Source organism: Amphiura filiformis, chromosome 3 (assembly GCF_039555335.1).
Source record: "Amphiura filiformis chromosome 3, Afil_fr2py, whole genome shotgun sequence".
In the NCBI taxonomy this organism is placed as follows: Eukaryota; Metazoa; Echinodermata; class Ophiuroidea; order Amphilepidida; family Amphiuridae; genus Amphiura; species Amphiura filiformis.
In genome coordinates, this window is record NC_092630.1 from 16,332,696 (window position 1) to 16,352,068 (window position 19,373).

At 38.0% G+C, this 19,373-nt stretch overlaps 2 protein-coding genes across 2 annotated transcripts; one reads left to right on the plus strand and one right to left on the minus strand.

Annotated features, from left to right (window-relative positions):
• Positions 1–204: 204 nt before the first annotated feature.
• Positions 205–12,582, minus strand: LOC140148117 (heme A synthase COX15-like). Its single transcript, XM_072169971.1, is given in 10 exon segments — positions 205–2,470; positions 3,809–3,922; positions 4,713–4,867; positions 6,123–6,204; positions 6,960–6,991; positions 6,994–7,123; positions 7,625–7,811; positions 8,127–8,249; positions 8,430–8,590; positions 12,384–12,582. Coding segments are annotated over 10 exon segments (1,218 nt in total). The 5' UTR covers positions 12,486–12,582; the 3' UTR covers positions 205–2,338.
• A 221-nt stretch (positions 12,583–12,803) lies between these two features.
• On the plus strand, positions 12,804–18,800 carry LOC140148113 (copper homeostasis protein cutC homolog). Its single transcript, XM_072169968.1, has 7 exons — positions 12,804–12,950; positions 14,600–14,659; positions 15,050–15,218; positions 15,892–15,932; positions 16,252–16,287; positions 16,820–16,981; positions 17,396–18,800. Exons 1-7 carry the CDS (start codon positions 12,899–12,901, stop codon positions 17,623–17,625), a joined length of 750 nt encoding a protein of 249 aa, XP_072026069.1. The 5' UTR covers positions 12,804–12,898; the 3' UTR covers positions 17,626–18,800.
• Positions 18,801–19,373: the final 573 nt, after the last annotated feature.

Sequence of the window (19,373 nt, forward strand, 5' to 3'; positions counted from 1 at the left end):
AAAATGGCCAATTATGAGATTAATTTGGTAAAAAAACCACATACAGGCGTCAACATTGGGGGGATGATTGAATGGACCATCCCACCCTGGCAAAATATTGGGGATTTATCCCCCATCCCCAATATACTGGTATTATGGATGAGTCAACTTTCAAATAACTTCTATCAATTTTTACCTTGAGTATCAGTAATTCAACACAACATATACACTTTTTTATTTTATTTTATTATAGCAAATATCAATAGAATTTATATTTTGTTCAATATTGCTCCTTATTTTGCAAAAGCTATGTACTACCAAAACTCTTGGCAGACTGACTAGTTGTTCTAGGAACCAGATTGTCTTTGGACAGACAGACAAACATGTTTGAAATAAGTACTTATCCTCTGGTCCACTTGTCCAAAAATCAAAACTTTGATGAGCTATGCACTTGTCCAACGGATAACCACTTGTATTTTATGTCCAATATCATGATTTATAAATAAATATAACTTGACATAAAAGATATGACTTGTCATGTTTAATTTTAATTTGTATCATGAAGCTCTACTGACCACCGCTATCACACCGTACGTATGTTCAGCATGTTCAGTTCTTCATTTTTGTGATTAACCATTTCACTGAGTTAACTAATGGTGCCAGTGATTGAGATCTGCATGATCAGAATGGTAAATTTTGAAGGTAGCACAGGATTTGTAAGAGCAAAAAACACCAAAAAAATGTTTGCACCCAAAATATATATGACACATTTTGGGGACAACTGAAATGTTTTAAGGACAAGCAGAATCTATGCCTAGGTTGTCCTCAGGACAACCTCAAATTTTTCCTTATTTCGGACACTGTACACAACCAACACACACCCCTACCTCACACACACACACCCACATGTTTGCAGTCAAATGAGGACCATGCATGCAAGTGCGGACTGTGTGCCTGGATTTTTGATCGCCGCACTCATGAAGCATTTTACACCATTTTATTTGCTTAATTTTTGTAAACACAAATAATTGCAACTGTGGGTGCCTCTAAACCCAACCAATAGGGGTTTTCCGTTGAATGCAACTTAAGGTGTTTTTAGTCTATTGCATAAGTTTGGAATCAAGGATCATTCGCGGATCCGTCATCATCTGTGTATCGACTGCTCTGTGCCAGAAGTGGGTAAGTGCAATAGCTGCCCTGTGAATGGCAATTTACGCACATTATATTGCACCCATGGCAACTATTGCACTAACCCACTTCTGGCACTGAGCGGTCAATATTCAGTATCTAAAAGGAAATATCTATGATGAATCTAGGTTTTAGCCTGAATCCTTCTGGCCTCTAATGGTACCTTGTTTTTACACACAATCCTTCATGTTGCTTTTCTCAATACAGCACAGTGGAATGGCTGTGCAAAAGTATTCGAGGACTGGAGGATCTAGGTTGACCTTGGATGCTGATATTATTTTGTAAGTAAAATAAAACCACTTTAGGTATAAAGTGGCTGATACATGTTTATTCTCATCCTTTCATATATAATATAATTATAGGAAAGCCAAGTATCACAAACTTTCCAGCAAAAAACATTTTAAAAACATTTTGTATCAAAAAAAAAGTATAGCAACATTTTAAAATGTTATATATAATATTAATGTGACCATAAAAATGTGCTGCAAACATGGGCCGCATTTTTTGTCATTTGGTATATTAATGAGCCCAATTTCTAGGCCAATTTTGGTACATGGATGGATCAGTTTTTCAAAAAGAAAATCTGATGTTTCTGCAAATAAAAGCCAGACTTTGCCTCACTACAACCAACATTTTAAAAATATGCTAATTTTGTTTTTCAATTTGCATTAATTTTGGCTAAAAATTTTGACTTTTGGTGTACCGATGGTCCAAATGTCTTGAAAAATTGGTATATGTATAGATCTACTTCCAAATTCTCAACAGCAGATCATTACCAAACCCCCCTCCTGGAGTGAAACCCACTGTGTCTTGTGAACACACACTATCAGTTTTTTGGAGGCCATGAATAGGAGTTATGCGTGAAATTATTGATTGGCTCCAAACAAAGGATTTGAACCGGTGTCCATCACCGTAATCATGGCGCAGTGCAGTGCATTCAATCAAACGTTGTCATCAACCTATTTGATCGTAGTGCATTTGTTATGTGTGTCAGACGAACTGTCACGGTAGATTGCAAGCATGCTTTTGTTGAATGCATTTGATTACTCCGCCATATTTACGGTATGATACGTCATATGCACAACCTCTATGGAAACCTTGTTGCTTAAAGTGGAAAAGCTGCTTTTAAGTTTATATCATAACGAAGCCGTCCTCTAAATGTTCTCAGTGTTCACTTTGGCATTTTGCGTATTTCATGCATAAACCACATTGCCAGTGTAAGCAGCGCTAAGGATCCAGATTGGTGAGATGCTGCCAGCTTGGTAGGGACATAGTACAGAAGAGTACAAATGCCGAGTGTAACCTAGAGTGAAAACAAAATAAAATGAGAGGAATTTTATTACTGATATGCTTGAATTGTAAAATTTTATTGAATCCAAAAAATATTATGCTGAGAAACCGACAAAGCTTCTTTGTTACCTAAAGGTGAGTCTTGTTACGCCCATTTTCTATTTTTAGGGCCTTATTGTCAAGAATGATAGGAAAAGAGTAGATGCTTTTGAGATGTGGTGTTACAGGAGGCTTCTACGAGTGACATGGAAAGACAGGAGAACAAATTCCTGGATCCTCGACAAGATTGGTACAAGTCTAACCATCAGAAGCGGCATAATGGAGAGAAAGCTGAAGTACTTTGGCCATATTGTCAGGAAACATGGAGGTGTAGAAAAACAGATTTTGCAAGGGGCTATGGAAGGCAAACGAGGAAGAGAACGTCCACCAACATCTTGGACTAATGACGTGAAGCTGGTTTGTAACCAGGGAATGCAAGGTGCAACGCACTTGGCATCAGATCGAGTGAGATGGCGTACTCTTGTGAAGACCACAGCAGCGCTACACAGCGCCACCTGACACAGAGAGAGAGAGAGATTGTCAATCCTTTGATTGAATGACTGAGTTTTTGATTGACTGATTGATTGATTGATCAAGTAAACACAGCCAAATTAAAAAGTTGTCACTAGTTCCATCTCCATTTAATCAAGAGTCTGATGAGTTTATGGCAAAATAATTTATATAATAATGTTCTATACACTTTCCTTCGAAGGTTGGTACCAAATTTGATATCAAAAGTTTAATCATCGTGAACATAGGAACCGTTGTTTGGAAATTTATGCAATTTCAAAAATGACATAGGGAGTTGTATCACGCGGCAGAGCTAGCGTGATTGCCAAGAATTATGTCACCTGAATAGGCCAGCAGGTTAATCGATTATAAACCACCTCTTCTCAACATCTACACGCATCTGAGAGGTCTAATTTCATTGACATTAAAGGTTTACCCATGCATGTCAAAATGCAAATCAAATACCCAGCTCTTTTAATTGTGCGCAGGCAAGTGTACAATGATTCCTGTACGGGTTGCATCCAGCCACATAATAAGCTGATACCATGCATTAGCTTTTGCATGGTCAATTCGTAATTTGTCATTTTTAAAATTGCAAGAATTTCCAAACAACGATTCCTATGCTCATGATGATTAAACTTTTGATATCAAATTTGGTATCAACCTTCGAAAGGAAAGTGTATAGAAAATTATTATATAAATTATTTTGCGATAAACTCATCAGACTCTGATTAAATGGGGATGGAACTAGTGGTGACTTTTTAATTTGGCTGTGTTTATTAATAAAGAAATTCTTTCTTACCTGTACTCCAACCATAGCAAGCATACAATTGGCTGCTAATGTAGCCCTTGCAGGGAGTGGTACACGACGTGCCAATACATACAGAGCTGTCACGGCACAAGCTGTGCTGATACCCTGATGACAGAATGCACAGAATACAGAAATTAAGAGTCAAAACTTCTACAAATTACACCATAACATTGTCAGAGTTAAGGTGGTAGAGCTGGCAACACGGTGTGAAAAGTGTGCACATAGGCTCCATAATAACTATTATTACTATTAATTATAAGAAAACATTTTTCTATCAGTTGGTTGATCAACTGTAGCTAATCATTAGGGTGGGTTTGGCCAGCTGGGAGTAAAATTGGCCAAAAAGGGTAATTACCGGTACTAGTAATTACATAAGATTTATATTCTTTTTATGTAGCAGAATCCAAATGTGACCTGCTACCACGAAATCAGCGTAAAGTCGCAAGGTGTTAGTAACTCAAAACGTCCTGACTACTGCGTTGGTGTTTACTCACCTGTTAAAGCCACTAAGTATGTATATATGTCCTTTGTGAATGGGGGCACAATGGGCCATTCACGAAGGATAATACTACTGGCTTGTACAGGTGGCAGCAAACAAAGAACATCAACTTAGTCAGACCAAATATCTCGTACTACCAACTCAACAAAATGAGTATAAAGTTATGGCGACTTTACGCTGAGTTCGTGGTTAGCAGGTCACAAATAGAGATCAAAAAGTGCATCTTGTGATGCGCAGTCTTGGACTTGACTCTGACAAGGTAGACAAGTCCAGATTTAGAGCGCCTTCAAAGTTCAACTTACTGTCCAGCTGATGCACTTCTATAGTCTGTGTGGATATTATTCACATTTGAGTTATATCTACTATACAAAAACCAGCTTTTGCAAATCTACTTACTAGAATCCTGTGATCAAATTGCACTGTTGTTGGGTTCTCAAAGAAGTTCTTGTATTTGGGATCAAATCTTAAGACATCTTCTGGGATCCATCTGTCAGCCATCTTGGGGAATGAGTTATATACCAGACCTGCATCCAGTCCTGCTACAAATGCACCTATACAACATAAGGAGTAAGATTGTGTTGTATGAAGGAGAAAAAGTTGTGTTTTATGTGAATCAAGCAATTACAAAAACCCTTGTGAAAAAGTGGTTGAGACCAGTTGTGTAGCCAGGACTTTTCAGAGGGGGCAAGGCAAATTTTCAGGGGGGGGGCAAACTTTTGACGAAAACGGTCAAAAATGGTCTAAAATTTACCAAAATGGCCTCTCACGGTGGGGAAGACTTCTCACAGGGGGGTAGCTGCCCCACCTGTCTACGCCACTGGTTGAGGCTAAGATCAAATTCATGCTACAAAAAATTTGATTTCACCATATCCAATTCACTCACCAGAAATCACAGGAGAATCTTTATCTGTTATCTTTATCCCGGCATGGAGGTAACTGTGGGCATATACAATTATGTGAGAGTAATTCTGGCAACTCTGGAAGAGTACACGCCAAGGGAGTGGGTACAAATGACCATAGCCATGTGCTTCAAATATGGACCATGTTTTCAACAATTTGGTACATCAATAGCCCCTTTTTCAAAGTCTATTTTGGTATATGGATGGGTAGAAATTAAATTTGAAGGCCAATTTGGACTTGAGATGTAGTATATTGATGGGTCCTATTTGTTTGGAAATTGGAAGTGATTTTTGATGTTCAGGTTCAGGCATTCAACATCATACGCTCTTTCAAAATACCACACACCCTGGAGAAAGTTTACTTAGAAATGTTCTTTAAAGCATTATTATAACATTTGCTGAGGAGAACGCCCTCAATATTTTTCAAAATTCTGTTTTACATGATTATATTGTACTTTATTAAACTAACATACCCTGCAAAAATCAAGACTATACATGTAGGTGCTGTAGTTTTGTCAAAATCCAAGATTTTGAATAAAACACAGGAACCATCGTTTTATTATTACGATGGATAAATTAGTCGAACGCGTACACAATGTTCATAACACAGTACGTACATGGCGTGCGGGCAGCGAGACGGATATACACATCAAAGGATAGTACCGTAACACAACTGACGGAGTGATACACATTGGCGACATCGGCGCTGGTAGTAAAATTCCAATTTTCTTTACTTTAGCTCAATTGTTCAGCTCAAAATCAAAAGGGGACATATCTGATAATAAAAGCTTACATTTTATGGCAAAGAAATACTAATATATTTTGTATGAAAATGTTATAATATGGCTTTAAGACCTGCTTGAATCTTGTGCGTGTATCAATTAGTCAGAATTACGTAACTCCTTACCTGATAACGCTGTTGTAAATACTAAAGCTGTCACCCCATGAGCTGATTTTCTTAAAAGAGATAAATGCTTACTGACTTGAATCTAATAAACAAAATGAAGAAAACATTGTATCACTGAATACAATTTGTACATTTCTTCATCAAGTGACAAGAAGTCATGTGTGTATTTCGCAGTGGCAGTTTGAATTCTGTGTGCTAAACTAAATTTTTAAGACTTCCCAGGTCTGGTTACACAATGGTGACAATCAATTGATCGCATAGAAGAGGCGAAGTCTCCACCGCTTCTATTCATCAATGACCAATGGCTGAACCATCTTGTTGTTGTGTTTACGCTTGTGTACGCTTGATGCACAGCACAGACTAAGGAAGTATTAAAACATTTACAGTAACCTAATCCCGCAATGCATATACACATGTGTAAAAAGGGTGTTTGCCCGCATGCTGACGATTTATTCAATATTCACTTGTTCTCATGGCTTAGTAGTCCAAGCGTCAGTCTAGAGATCTGAATGGCACCACTTCAAATCCAACCAAAAACTTTTTTTTTCCTTAACCAGAATTTTGCATCTGTCTGCTGCTTATAAATACAAGATTTTTATGAGCTTTGCAATCTGGATGTCATTTTCACACTATGGGTTATTCTAGTTGAAATCCATACACTTCCTATGAAAAACATAACCTTAATCTTCCACACAGGGAGTGCAAAATTTCAAATGGGGTTCCATAAATGGGCGACTCCATTTGAAATCTTCACCCCCTGAATGGGAGATTATTAAAAAGGTCATGCCTTCCACAGGAGGTGTATGGATTTCAACCAGAACAGCCTAATTCACTTACAGGATTTGGTTTCAGGATATGCGAGAGTCCTCCCACAGCATCAAAGAATATAAGAGAAATGCTGAGCCTAAGTGAGCTGCTAGACGATACTGACTGACGCGTGGGATGTCTGTAGCAGCTGGTTCCTCTAGACCACTTTTTACCATGTACCAACCAAGTAAGCCCTGTATTATCAAGAACGATATATAACCATCACAAAGTGTAAAGAAAAGAGAGTAATGCAGGGGGTATGAACTATGAATGTGTTAACAATTTAGGCATATAGACCACTTGACATCATTGTTTATAAACAAAGGCGAGGGACTGGCCTATCGATATGGCTCAACGGTTTTCTTGTACTGTATGAAATGTGGTGGGCGATTTAAAATGCATGTGCCCTGAGCAAACTACGATGCGTATGCACACTGCAGGGCAAAGAACAATGAAAATTGTCATAATTCGCGCGCATACTGCCGGGCAATGACGTTACATGTCAAGTGGTCTATACTATTACTACTACACATTTAGGTTGCTAGATTTATAATATACATAATATATCTTACTTGTCACCAATGAGCTATAATTTTTGAGAAAATGCAAAAATAGGCACAGAATTGGCCAGGGGTGTAGTACCCCCATAAGACATCTGGACACACCCTGCAAATACAAAACAAAAAGGCTCTCACCTGGAACACTAACAGAGACCCATAGATGATTATTCTAGGTTTCATTGGTTTGCTGATCCAACCTTTCTTCCAGAAGACTGCAGCTGGCAGAAGATATACCACACCAATAAGACGGCCCCACATACGATGCCCATATTCCATGCGAAAGATCCACTTGAAATCATCTAAAGTGATGTCTTTGTGAACACTACATGAAAGAAATGTTGAAAAAAGGCTTCAAAGGCTTCAATGTCCAAGAATGATGGGGAAATGGGTGACACAGTGTATCATTGTAAAGTATTTCTTTATTTAAAGTTGCGCCCAAAAATATGGGTGCAAGACAAAGATTAATTATATCCATTACAAAAATGGAGTTCAACTTCAAAAGCAGAAAAATCTACCCAAAACAGTGTTATAATGCAGACTAGACAAGAAAATATACTTTTGCACATCCCTCACTCTATTTGATTCATTTGGTTCAACTTAATTGCAACAGATATTAACTTTAATAATTTAAACCTACTATTCAAATTCTGGAAATTGTTTATATCTTTCGAATTCTGCTTCCCATTCCTCCTGTGTCCTTGGTGGCTTCATTCCTTTTACTAGATGCCAATCTGTCATTGAGAGACCTGACTCTGTTAACCTATGGTAAAAGAGAATACAAACATGATATTTTGTTTGCAAATTTCACTACAAATGGGTGATGTGATGTGCAGCCACATTGACCCCCATTTTTCAACTCTGTCTCGCCCAATGATCCACTTTTTTGTTTTACTGAACTCCCTCTCACCGATTGACCCCCTTTTTGGTAGAAGCTACATACCTAGTTACTCCTCCAAGCACCACTGCTCCTGCCACCATACCACAGCATCCTAGAAGCCATCCGCCAACAATCTTCTCTGCATATCGGGGAATATTAGTGGCAGCATTGGCTGAAACTGTACTGTGAACTCGTGCAAGTTTTGGCACGTATGACGGAAACTTCTGCAGTTTAAAAATAGCACAAGACAGAGACGTGTACTTTTAATAATTCCAGTTCAATTTGAGCAAAATTTATGATGCCATCATCCGTCATGATCGAATGTGTTTGAAATTCGGACACCAGACGCAGGCTGGCAAGAAAGTGCTGGTACTACATTTATAAAGAAGTTACAATGCACCACTTGATAGTTTATAGATTTCATCAAATTGGATCACTTGTTTTTTGTACAGTATTACGTCATTGTATAAAGGCATCAATGAATGAATGAATGATGGCCACAGAAAAATGCAGAATTTAAAAACAGACATTTGCCCATAACTTTGCTGATTTTTGACCTACACAGGCATGGTTATGGTTGACCCTTCATTAGTTAAATATTAATTACCTTTTTAAACATAATAATTTCTATGTGAAATATCAGGCGGCGAATGGCATGATCGAGCCGGCAACTTGAGAACTGCCCGGCCGTATGGCATTTTCCATATACTAGGTTAGTTTTGTGGGGTTCATTATCGAACCCCAACGGTTTTAGCTTGTATTTATATTATTTATTAACATATGGTAGGCCTATTTGTTTGTGATATTTCAAGCGTTTTAAAATTTCAAAATAATCCCATTCAATTACACGGTTGACGATGAAAATTTACTGAATTTAGAGAATGCAATGCGACCACCACCTGTGAAATATCCTATATGAAGGTATTAAAAGTGAATTCATGCATGACCTTTTCACATCATTTGACAAACGCCTTCAAACTGACCTGCTTGTCCTCGACTTTTCGAATGCGTTTGACACCGTACCTCATCACAGACTCATGCTTAAATTGCAACACTATGGTATCACCGGTACAGTCCATTTGTGGATTCATGCTTTTTTTGACAAAACGCTTACAATGTGTTGTGGTGGCGGGCGAGCACTCCCAGTGGGCGGAAGTCCAGTCTGGGGTACCCCAGGGTACAGTGCTCGGCCCGCTACTATTTTTAGTCTATATAAATGATCTGCCGGAGAACATTACGTCCTCCGTCAGATTATTTGCGGACGATTGTGTTTTATACAGATCTATTAGAAACCTTAATGATGCTAAAATCCTCCAGGAGGATCTTGATAGTCTATCTGAATGGGAAAGCAAGTGGCTCTTAAGGTTCAATGCCAAAAAATGCTTTCTCCTTAGAATTACCGGCTCTAGGTCACCCATCATGGCAAATTATAACTTGGGAAATTCCAGTCTTGTTGAAACAACCTCTCACTCATATCTTGGTGTGGAGATATCACAAGACCTCAAATGGGACACACACATATCAAAGGTTACCGCTTCTGCAAATAAAACACTTGGTTTCATTAGAAGAAACCTGAGTTCATGTAATAGGGAAACAAAAGCAACAGCCTACACCGCACTGGTCAGACCGACAGTGGAATATTGTGCCAGTGTGTGGGACCCGTATACAAATGAACATATACATGAGATTGGTAAAATCCAGAGAAGAGCAGCCCGCATGGTGTGCAATGATTACCAACAAACCACTAGTGCTTCAGGTCTGATAAGATCGCTGGATTGGGATATGTTAAGTACTAGGAGAAAGATTGCAAGGGTCAACGTGCTACACAAAGCCATAGGGGGGCCACCTGGCCCTACCAGTGTTGGACTACCTGCGCCCGGCCAGTCACTTCACAAGACGAGCAAACTCAAATACCTACATTCCATATCACTCAAGAACAAACAGCTTTAAGAACTTATTTGTACCACGCATCATCGTTGATTGGAACTCATTACCACCAGATCTCCAACCAATCGAAGAAGTAACCCAATTCAAGAAAAGCTCATCTGAATTCTTCAGGAAGCTAGACACAAACAACAATATCAGAGACTAAATAGCATTTACTGGCGCACTCACACCCTCTTTGTGTGATTCCTTGTGGAACGTTGAAGAGTATTCCAAAGAAGAAGAAGAATTCAAATTTGCCATCAAACCACATCATTTTATATATCAAATTAAAGCCCTTGAGTAAAGAAAGCCAAAACTGAAAACCATTTTGTCATAGCACTTTCCGTAGCAAAGTTACATCTTGTCAAAGGTTGACTTTCCTCAAAAATATTCAGCCGACTTTTAATGCATGATCAATTAAAAAACAAAACAGCATAGTCTCATGATAGAGCAGCTTTTCTATGTGGAACTGCTATCAAAATCCCTCTAAAATTCTATGTGCGATTATCTCATCACAAAAATAAATCATATATTTGGGTCAAGTGAAGTTTAGACAACATATTTATGTAGGTTTCCTTGAAAAATCTGTTCTTTTAATTTTCTATACAAAATATGCTTTGTGTTTGGTCCCCGGTTTGGGCCAATTTGGCTGACTAGCAAATGTGTTAACTAAGGTTTGCCTGTATGCATGTATAAATGTACATGACATACATGTAGAAGCGCTCGGCTACGGGATGCCAGGTAACCTATAATTGTTGTTACACAGTAAGCAGTAATCCATTGACCGCTATCCTGTCAATTAACATAAATTGGGGGTTAGGGTTAGGTTGACAAGAAAATACCGAGGTTACCTGGCGTCCACTCTAGTACAACAAGTCATATACCTATAATATTTTCTCAATTTGAATTTTATCCTTTCTAATCCTCATTTTATTAATCCTTATTTTAATTTTATCCTCATCACTGATCACTGCTGAAATTTGTGTCAATTACGATGTCATGATATATGCGCCACGTTTTGTAGGCTGCGATTGCCGATTGCTCCGAGTACAACTGGTAACCAGCCATATTAGCCGGTACTGTAAGTACCGGTCTGCTATTCAATTGCGTGGTAGTTCGCAACGCAAACTTAGAAAAACAGGCAAACAGACACATCATTTATCGGTATGACATTTTCGTAATTGGTGACGCCCTATCTAAGTTTGCACTGAAGTGCCATCTCAGTGTTGGTGCGCCGACTTGGATCATGTGCTAATGAATTTTTATTTATTCTGGATAAAATAATGGAGTATTTATTACAATTTCACAAGCATAGAAGTTTAGGTAAGAAGTAGTCACGATTATCGCACTTTCAGTTTCCCACGCGTTTGAACGGGAATTGGATTGCGTACTTTTTCGATGTCTAGTGAGCAAATTTTTCAATATTTTGAGAAAATGATGTCAAATTTTCTATTCTGTATTGTTTGGTAATAATGTCTTTTGCCAATAGTATGTTTAAAGTTGTAATTTTGTGTTTTTGATCGCAAAGATCGGATATTTTCGTTCGATTCAATTCTGAACCCTTCATAAGGGTGCCGATTTCGCAGAACTTTGACGATAATTTTGCCTTTTGGACACTAAAATGCTTTCGATCCTTAATTTTGTTTCAACCGAGTCTTAAATTAGCAAGCACAATACGGTTGGTACCACTTTTATATACATTGATGAAATTTTAAAGATTTTTTTCAAGTTTCTAACGGCGCAAATCGTTAAGTGTGTATTTCCCATTGACATCCAAAATGGCGTAAGCCAGTCCTCAATATACATAGGTACGGCGTATATAGGACTGGCAAGCGAGTCTAGGTAAGAAGTACGTTGTGCAGCCAGAGCTACTACGCCACGGTATGGGTTCCTCGTACTAATTGCGTGGTGCAATGTGGTTGCGTGTATTTTACGTGTAAAGTGCCTATACGATGATCCACCCAAAAATAAAATTCATCGCATAGATCCCTACCTGGCGTCCCGTAGCCACATGTGTATGATGATCAGTTTAAAAAGGTTAATATATTATTATAATAATATTAAATATTTAATTACGGCTTTTACGCTTACCGAAAATGGAATCGATTTGTCTGCTGTGTTCTTGAATAGTTTGGGAATGCCTCCTTGGATTAAAGAGCACGAAATTCGACTACGTAAGACGTGAAAAGCCATTTCAGTTCTGCAAAATCAGAGTCAAACCTTTCAATCAGTAAGCTTACTTAACCCGTCATGTTTTGATCACGTAACTCACGTGGTTATGCAATAACACAAGCTCGTTCCAACTTTGTTATTAAATACCAAGCTCATTTTGATTCTTTCTCTTTTTTTTTAATCAATGGATTTGCAATTAAATATTTTTTACTCTATATAAAATATATTTAGAAATATACATTTTAATAAATAAATTATAGAATAAAAACATGGATATACCAAGTTAATAATCTTGAACAAGGGCTAATTGACACAGCTGTTCATGCAGGTCAAAGGTCACTTGGTCTGCTTCAAAACAAACATTGCATTTGTTGAACTGCAGCAGATGTTTTTTCGGGTTGTTTTGCCATGCAAATGTCGTTTTAACTTTGAAAATGGAAGTATGTGTCGACTCAGTCAAATCTGCCGTCGAAGCAGAAAGAGGAGGTAAATTCAAACTCGTTATTCAAATATAGTAACTATAACTAGTAAGCTTACCGTTTATACCTGTCCTTTTGCTCGAGAACTCTAGCTTCGAATTTGCACACGATAGTTACGCATTCGATGCTAGAGTACTTTACTATGGTTTTTCGGTCGGACAGCGGTGCAATTTTTTACACGGAGGTTATTTATTCTGTTAATGTTGAAATTTGGATGAAAGTTATTTCGATGAGTCAACTGTATCTTTTCAGCAACATGTGCGTATTTTGGACAGTTTAAAATTTTGCTGAAGTGTAATTTTAGCAACATTTTTGATGCAATCGCCTGTCGTGATCGGCCGTGTTTACTTCTGAACTTCCATTGCTTTACACGGTGTCATGCTTCAGCAAATCCGACTAGATTTTGAATGCAAAGGTCTCTAGCCTAGAATGTGAAGCTATCGGTGAGCAAATTCTTGGCTAGAGTTCTCGAGCAACTGTCCTTGCACTTGCAAGTTGCAGGACATTTGGACAGATATACTAAAATGCAGCAAACCTTTGACGAGCGCGACTACCGTGATGTTGCAAATTCGGCGCTAACAACGCGTACGGCGCACAGTTCATTCATAAATTTCCACTCGGCAACAACAGATCGCCTCAGCAGCCAATCAGAGACAAGTACGTGCAACGCAGTAAATACGCAATGTATCCTTACAATACGCGCTCGTCAAAGGTTTACTGCATTTTAGTATAGTACTATCAGTTAGTCCGAATAATCAGACCCAGAACAAAATATTAATTTCGGACATGATCGTGTACTGGGTCTGAACTGTTTCCATATGAAATCTTGATGGCAAATTGGACAATAGAAGCACATGGTTCTACGCGACAGCTTTTTAATCCCTATTCATGTTACGTGAATCACGCTATTGTGGACCATCCTTCTGATACTTGAGTGTTTGGACAAGCGAAACGGTCTTTTGTCTACCTCTCTGTTTGTAAACAAACCAGGAGGTCGAAATCGTCCTCCTCGCCGAATACGAAAGTCAGTGTAATAGTACGGCACTAACTATCAGTATCAGTTTGTGAATGAGGACAACGTACTATAAGTTCCTTGTACTAGTCATAAATGAACAGCAGTGGGTGTGACTTGGGGATGATTTGAAGTGGCCTCCACTCGAGATGGATCTGGTATTTATTCCTAGCTTAGCTAATAGCTAATTTTTCTCAAAGCCCCTGCCTTACAAGTTACACATCAGTAGAATCGCCCGCTTTTTGTGCGTTCTTCCCACTGGATTGAGTAAATTTCAAAATAGCCTAAATCATAAATTGGAGAACAATTCTTCATCTTGACCACAGTGAAACCTCCTTGATGGATGAAAAGATGGTTTATTCTTGTCAAAAAGCTCGTCCCACAGATTAGAAAAAAAAACTAAAAAAGTGCCTTCCGCATTAGGTTTTCAACTTGGGAAGGGCTTTGAAATGAACTACTAAATTAAGATGTGGCCTCATATAAAAAGAGACACAAGTACTGTAGCAGCCAACAAGTGCATCTAAATTGGCCTAAAAAAGGGGGTCCTTGCCAAATGGCTGAAATGCAACCCATGTTTGCAGCACATCCCCACCCCCCCCCCCACATGTAATTTACACATGTAATTTGTGTGTATTTTACAACAGGTGCCTTAAGATTAGAGCTTTGTACAAATCTAATGGAAGGTGGGACAACGCCTAGTCTAGGTAAGTCAACATGATACATTGGAATTAAATTTACAGGTATGTGTTTTTCTAATTATTTGGCGTTCAGAACGTATATATTTATGCAAGTAGGCCACCAGTCAAGAAAGAAGAAAAGAAAGGGACAGACTAAATGTATGTGTGTACGGGAAGCAAGAGAATGGTGTGGGGTTGGTGGCCGAGTACAATGTATGTAAAATGATCAAACCAGTACTAAAATGTTTGTAACTTACACCCATGTGAAATTGCAAATGATGATATGAATCAGTGATGAGGCTGAGAGAATTCGAAATGAAACTATAAGACATTATCAGTTTAAGTTTCTCAAACTTTGAGACTTTGTTTCATGTGCTAATTCTATAGCTGTGACTTTGATTCCTTACTTTATTGCAGGCATGTTACGTGTGATCAAAGAAGAATGCAACCTGCCTGTCTTTGTGCTTATCAGACCTAGAGGTGGGGATTTTGTTTACTCCGATGTTGAATTGGAAGTGATGAGGCATGACATAAAGCTATTCAAAGCAAGCAGAGCTGATGGATTTGTGTTGGGTGTTCTCAATAGGTAGGTTAAATAAATAAATATAGATGAGTTGACTACTGACATCAATGCCTGGCAGTATGCGCGTGCATCATATTTTGTTCAGGGTTCGTGTTTTTAAAACTCCCGCCACATCACAATAAGGCTACTGAACAGTGTAGTGGTTGCATGGGGTTCACTCAAGCATATTGATATACCAGTCCCTTGCCTTTGTTGATAAACATTGAGGTCAACTCATCTATAATTTTCATTTACATAATGTTTTAAATGTTTACCCTTTAATCCTTCTGAGCTGAGAGTGCTATCAAATTTTAAATACATCTATGGAAAACATTTTTACCTTTACTATAGGGCAGGTGTCCCTGATTTTTTTTTCAATTTTCGTCCAATCTCCATCTTTACAAACAAAATGCTGTGTATACCTGCAAAACATTTTAATGTCAGTTGAACAACTTTGTATGATATGCCCCATGTCAAAACTCTTGCCCCCTTCCCCTCCCCCCCCAAAAAAAAAAAATTTGTGTTAGGATTAAGATTATATTTAGGGGCTTAGGTTATGATTAGGGGGTTTTCAGACTAATAACCCTTCAGACTAATGACCTGTTACTACTAGTAAACTGTGGGCATATGAAGTGAATAGATCTAGTGAAGTAAATCAATAATAATTGATTGTATTTATTTCCATTATTATTTACAGGAGAGGAGAGGTTGATTATGAAAGGTGTGAGGAGTTCATTAGTAAGTATGTCATTATCAGTATTTCACAAAATGAAAACAATTATAACACAAAGCTTAGTAACAAAGCCCTATCCAGAGCATGCATGCACCTTTTAAAAAAAATGCCAATCTGACAAAGGTTCCACTTTTTTCAGTATAAAAAACATTGAAATTCAGCCCTTTGTTGAAGGGAAAATGCACAAGAGGTCTACTTATTAGCCCCCCTTCCCCCCACTCCCCAAAAAATCCTGGCTACGGGCCTCATTAGTATTATATTGATTGAGCACAATTATGTTGCATGTTAATTAATTTTGTGTTGTGTTTCCTTTATTTTGAATAGCCACGTGTAGACCATTGCCAGTTACATTCCATAGAGGTAAATATGATTTATAGTTAATATTTGAATTTATTTCTCAAAAGACTCAAATAGGAAAAGCAGACTTCCCTTTTAGTGTAATAATAATAATATACACAAAGTTGAAGTTAGCACCTGCGAACTGGGAGGTCCACTTGGTGACGGAGATGTGTTTTGAGAGCGAGGGCTCCATTCGGTAATGTCAGGTCATGTGATTGTCAGGGTATAAAACCAGTGCTCCCGAGCAATCAAGTGCTCTTTCGTACCCTGCAACAGCCAAGGTAGGTTGGTCAAGATCTCTCACGCTCATTCAGGTTCTTAGCCAGAATTTGACTGTTGTTGACTATCAACAGATCATGTGAGGAGCTAATTAGCTGCACTGCAAGTCTCTGATGGGCGCTTAAAATATATATATTTTTTTTGTAAAAGGACTCATGCTTCCAATTTGATCAAACTCCCAATCAAGAATTTCATATCTTATGATCATAAATCCACCGAGTGTATGTAAATAAAACAATACTTATTCAATTTTTATTGTTTCTTCGTTCATCAGCCTTTGACATGTGTGAAGACCCGATGTCCTCATTAGAAGCTATAATATCCCTGGGATTCCAACGGATCTTAACAAGTGGCCAAGATTCCTCAGCACTAGAAGGGTTACCATTACTCAAAGAACTTGTGTCATGTGCTAATGATAGAATCATCATCATGCCAGGTAAGACTGTACACCCTTTATGTCCACTCTCATTTTTCATCCTAAAAGACACTTTTTTCTGGTCTTCTGTAACCTGTGACCTCTTTTGCTTTTGACAAAAATGTGTCTTCATTTTGCAGCAAAATTACTGATAATTAATAAAATAAGAATTTAAAGGATTTAATTGAAAAAAATGTAGGTACAATTTATTTGTTCTGTTTCTTTATTCCAGTTGAAATACATACACCCGTAAGTGGAAGACATAACCTTATTAATCTTCCACACAGGGAGTGTAAATTTCAACTGCATAGGTGACTCCATTTGAAATCTGTGTGGGAGATTAAGGTCATGTCTAGAGGGTGTATGAATGTCAACTGGAATTAACCATTGCAATGACACTAGCACTTATTCATCTGTTCTTTTATGGTTTTCCAGGAGGAGGCATTACACGACGCAATCTAGAAAGAATCCTGAAAGGCAGCGGCGCCAGAGAATTCCACTGCTCAGCACGTACGTCAGAACAGTCCACTATGTCATACAGAAACTCTAATGTATTCATGGGAGCAAGTCTCAGGCCACCAGAGTTCAGCATGAAATTTGCTGATGCTGGATTGATACAGGCTCTTAATGAGATCTATCAGAACTTTGAGGATGCTCAGCCATGATTGGTATACAGGAATTATAGAAAAGAGAGAGAGTTAGAAGCAAACTTGAAATGTTGAGTAAAATGCATGAGAGAGGTGCACGAGTGCGACATGACCAAATAGTGTGTTCTGTAATCAGTACTGTTAAAGAAGAGCTACTCTACTGCTGCCAAAGCATAATTATTTGAACTTTTTGACCTTAGTGGGCTACAGATGTTTGAACGTTTTAAGGTCTAATTGTATGGCTAGTGCCTACTTAGTCTGTGACCGAAGTGATACTAAAAAGGTGGCTTTTCTGGCTGAGATGAAAACACTCTATCACTTTTCTGTGAGCCAAAGGACATCATATCAATTATCAAACAGTGATTCAGTCTTATTATAAGTGAGTTGCACATGACGACATGCCCTGTTTGTTGGCCTTCTGATCCATGTGCTCTCTAATTCAAGAGATTTCATCCATACTACATGATTTTTAATAAATGATTGATTTAGAATTAATTATGGCCAAAATTATAACAATATCACATATCATGGGAGTTCAAACTTCATGAAATAAAACAAAGATGTTTCTTTTTGGAAATTGGAGATTTTTAATTTCCTGCTGTAGTACAGCTTTTTTTGAAATGCAAAGAAGACAATTGAAATGAAATTGAAATTATGTAATGAAGTCTGAAAAAGTTTGAACATTGTGATTAAATTAACATTTAAAATATAATTATGGAGTAACTCCCAGTTGAAATCCACACTACCCTTGTGGAAGATTTTAGAAATATCTTCCACAGGGGAGTATGTTTTTCAAATGTTGGATCATTTTGAAACACATACTCCCCCTGTATTATGGCTTTGCCTATATCTTCCTCAACTGGAGTGAGTATTTCAAATGGAAGTTACCCAATTGTCTATTCTATTCAAAACTCATACTCCCTCTGTGGAAGACTTTAGCTAATCATCTACAGGGGTAGTGTGAATTTTAATGGAATAGCCCATTTCAAAAGATCGGTTTTGTAGTAAGAAGAAAATTGTCTTGCCGAAACCAAATTTATAATAACTCATGTGACAAAACAGACCAAAAAAAATGATAGAAATACATTGTGACTTTGTAATCAAGGGACCAAGTGTGCACTTGCCCACCCATAAACAGTGGCAGGGTGTGGGGGTATTTTAGGGAGTGAGAGAAACTCATGTTGCAAATGAGAGCACCATAAATCAATAAGCATTGAGAAGCCGACTAATTGGGCTATAGTCCGTAAATAAATTCATCAGGTTTGCAGAAAATCAGAATACGAAGTTCATTTTTCAAAACCAATCGGATACTTTTTCACTGAAAACTCATAGCGAGACCAATAAATATTGGGCGTAAAGCATCAAATTTTATCATTATTATGTTTTGGATCCAATATTTTCACACACTTGGATTCATCAAAACATAATAATACAAAATATAGGTTACAAACAACCATTTTTAAATTCAGATTATTGGGGGGGGGGGGGACTCAAAGGTATTCCAGCCCCTGCACCAAAATTATTGAGGGGGCTGAGCCTCCCCCCCCCCCCATTCCTAAGCCTATGAGCATGATGTACTTCATAGGTTAGCTTTTTCTTTTTACCCAATATCTGGAGATCTGTATGGGGTCGAGTAACATAACTTGATAGGGGGTAGCAGGACCATAGGCTCTAAAACCTGATTCAATTTTCAGCGCAAAATATGCTATTTAACTTGAGTGACAGGCTTTTGATTTTTAATTATGTATGTCCCCACACAATACAAA

What these genes read in the sequence shown, in the direction of transcription:
- LOC140148113 (XM_072169968.1), top strand. Translation starts at nt 12,899, where the DNA reads ATGGAAGTATGTGTCGACTCAGTCAAATCTGCCGTCGAAGCAGAAAGA. An exon ending in AAGGTGTGAGGAGTTCATTA is followed by an intron (nt 15,933 to 16,251) that starts GTAAGTATGTCA and finishes TATTTTGAATAG; the next exon opens with CCACGTGTAGACCATTGCCA. An exon ending in TAGAATCATCATCATGCCAG is followed by an intron (nt 16,982 to 17,395) that starts GTAAGACTGTAC and finishes ATGGTTTTCCAG; the next exon opens with GAGGAGGCATTACACGACGC.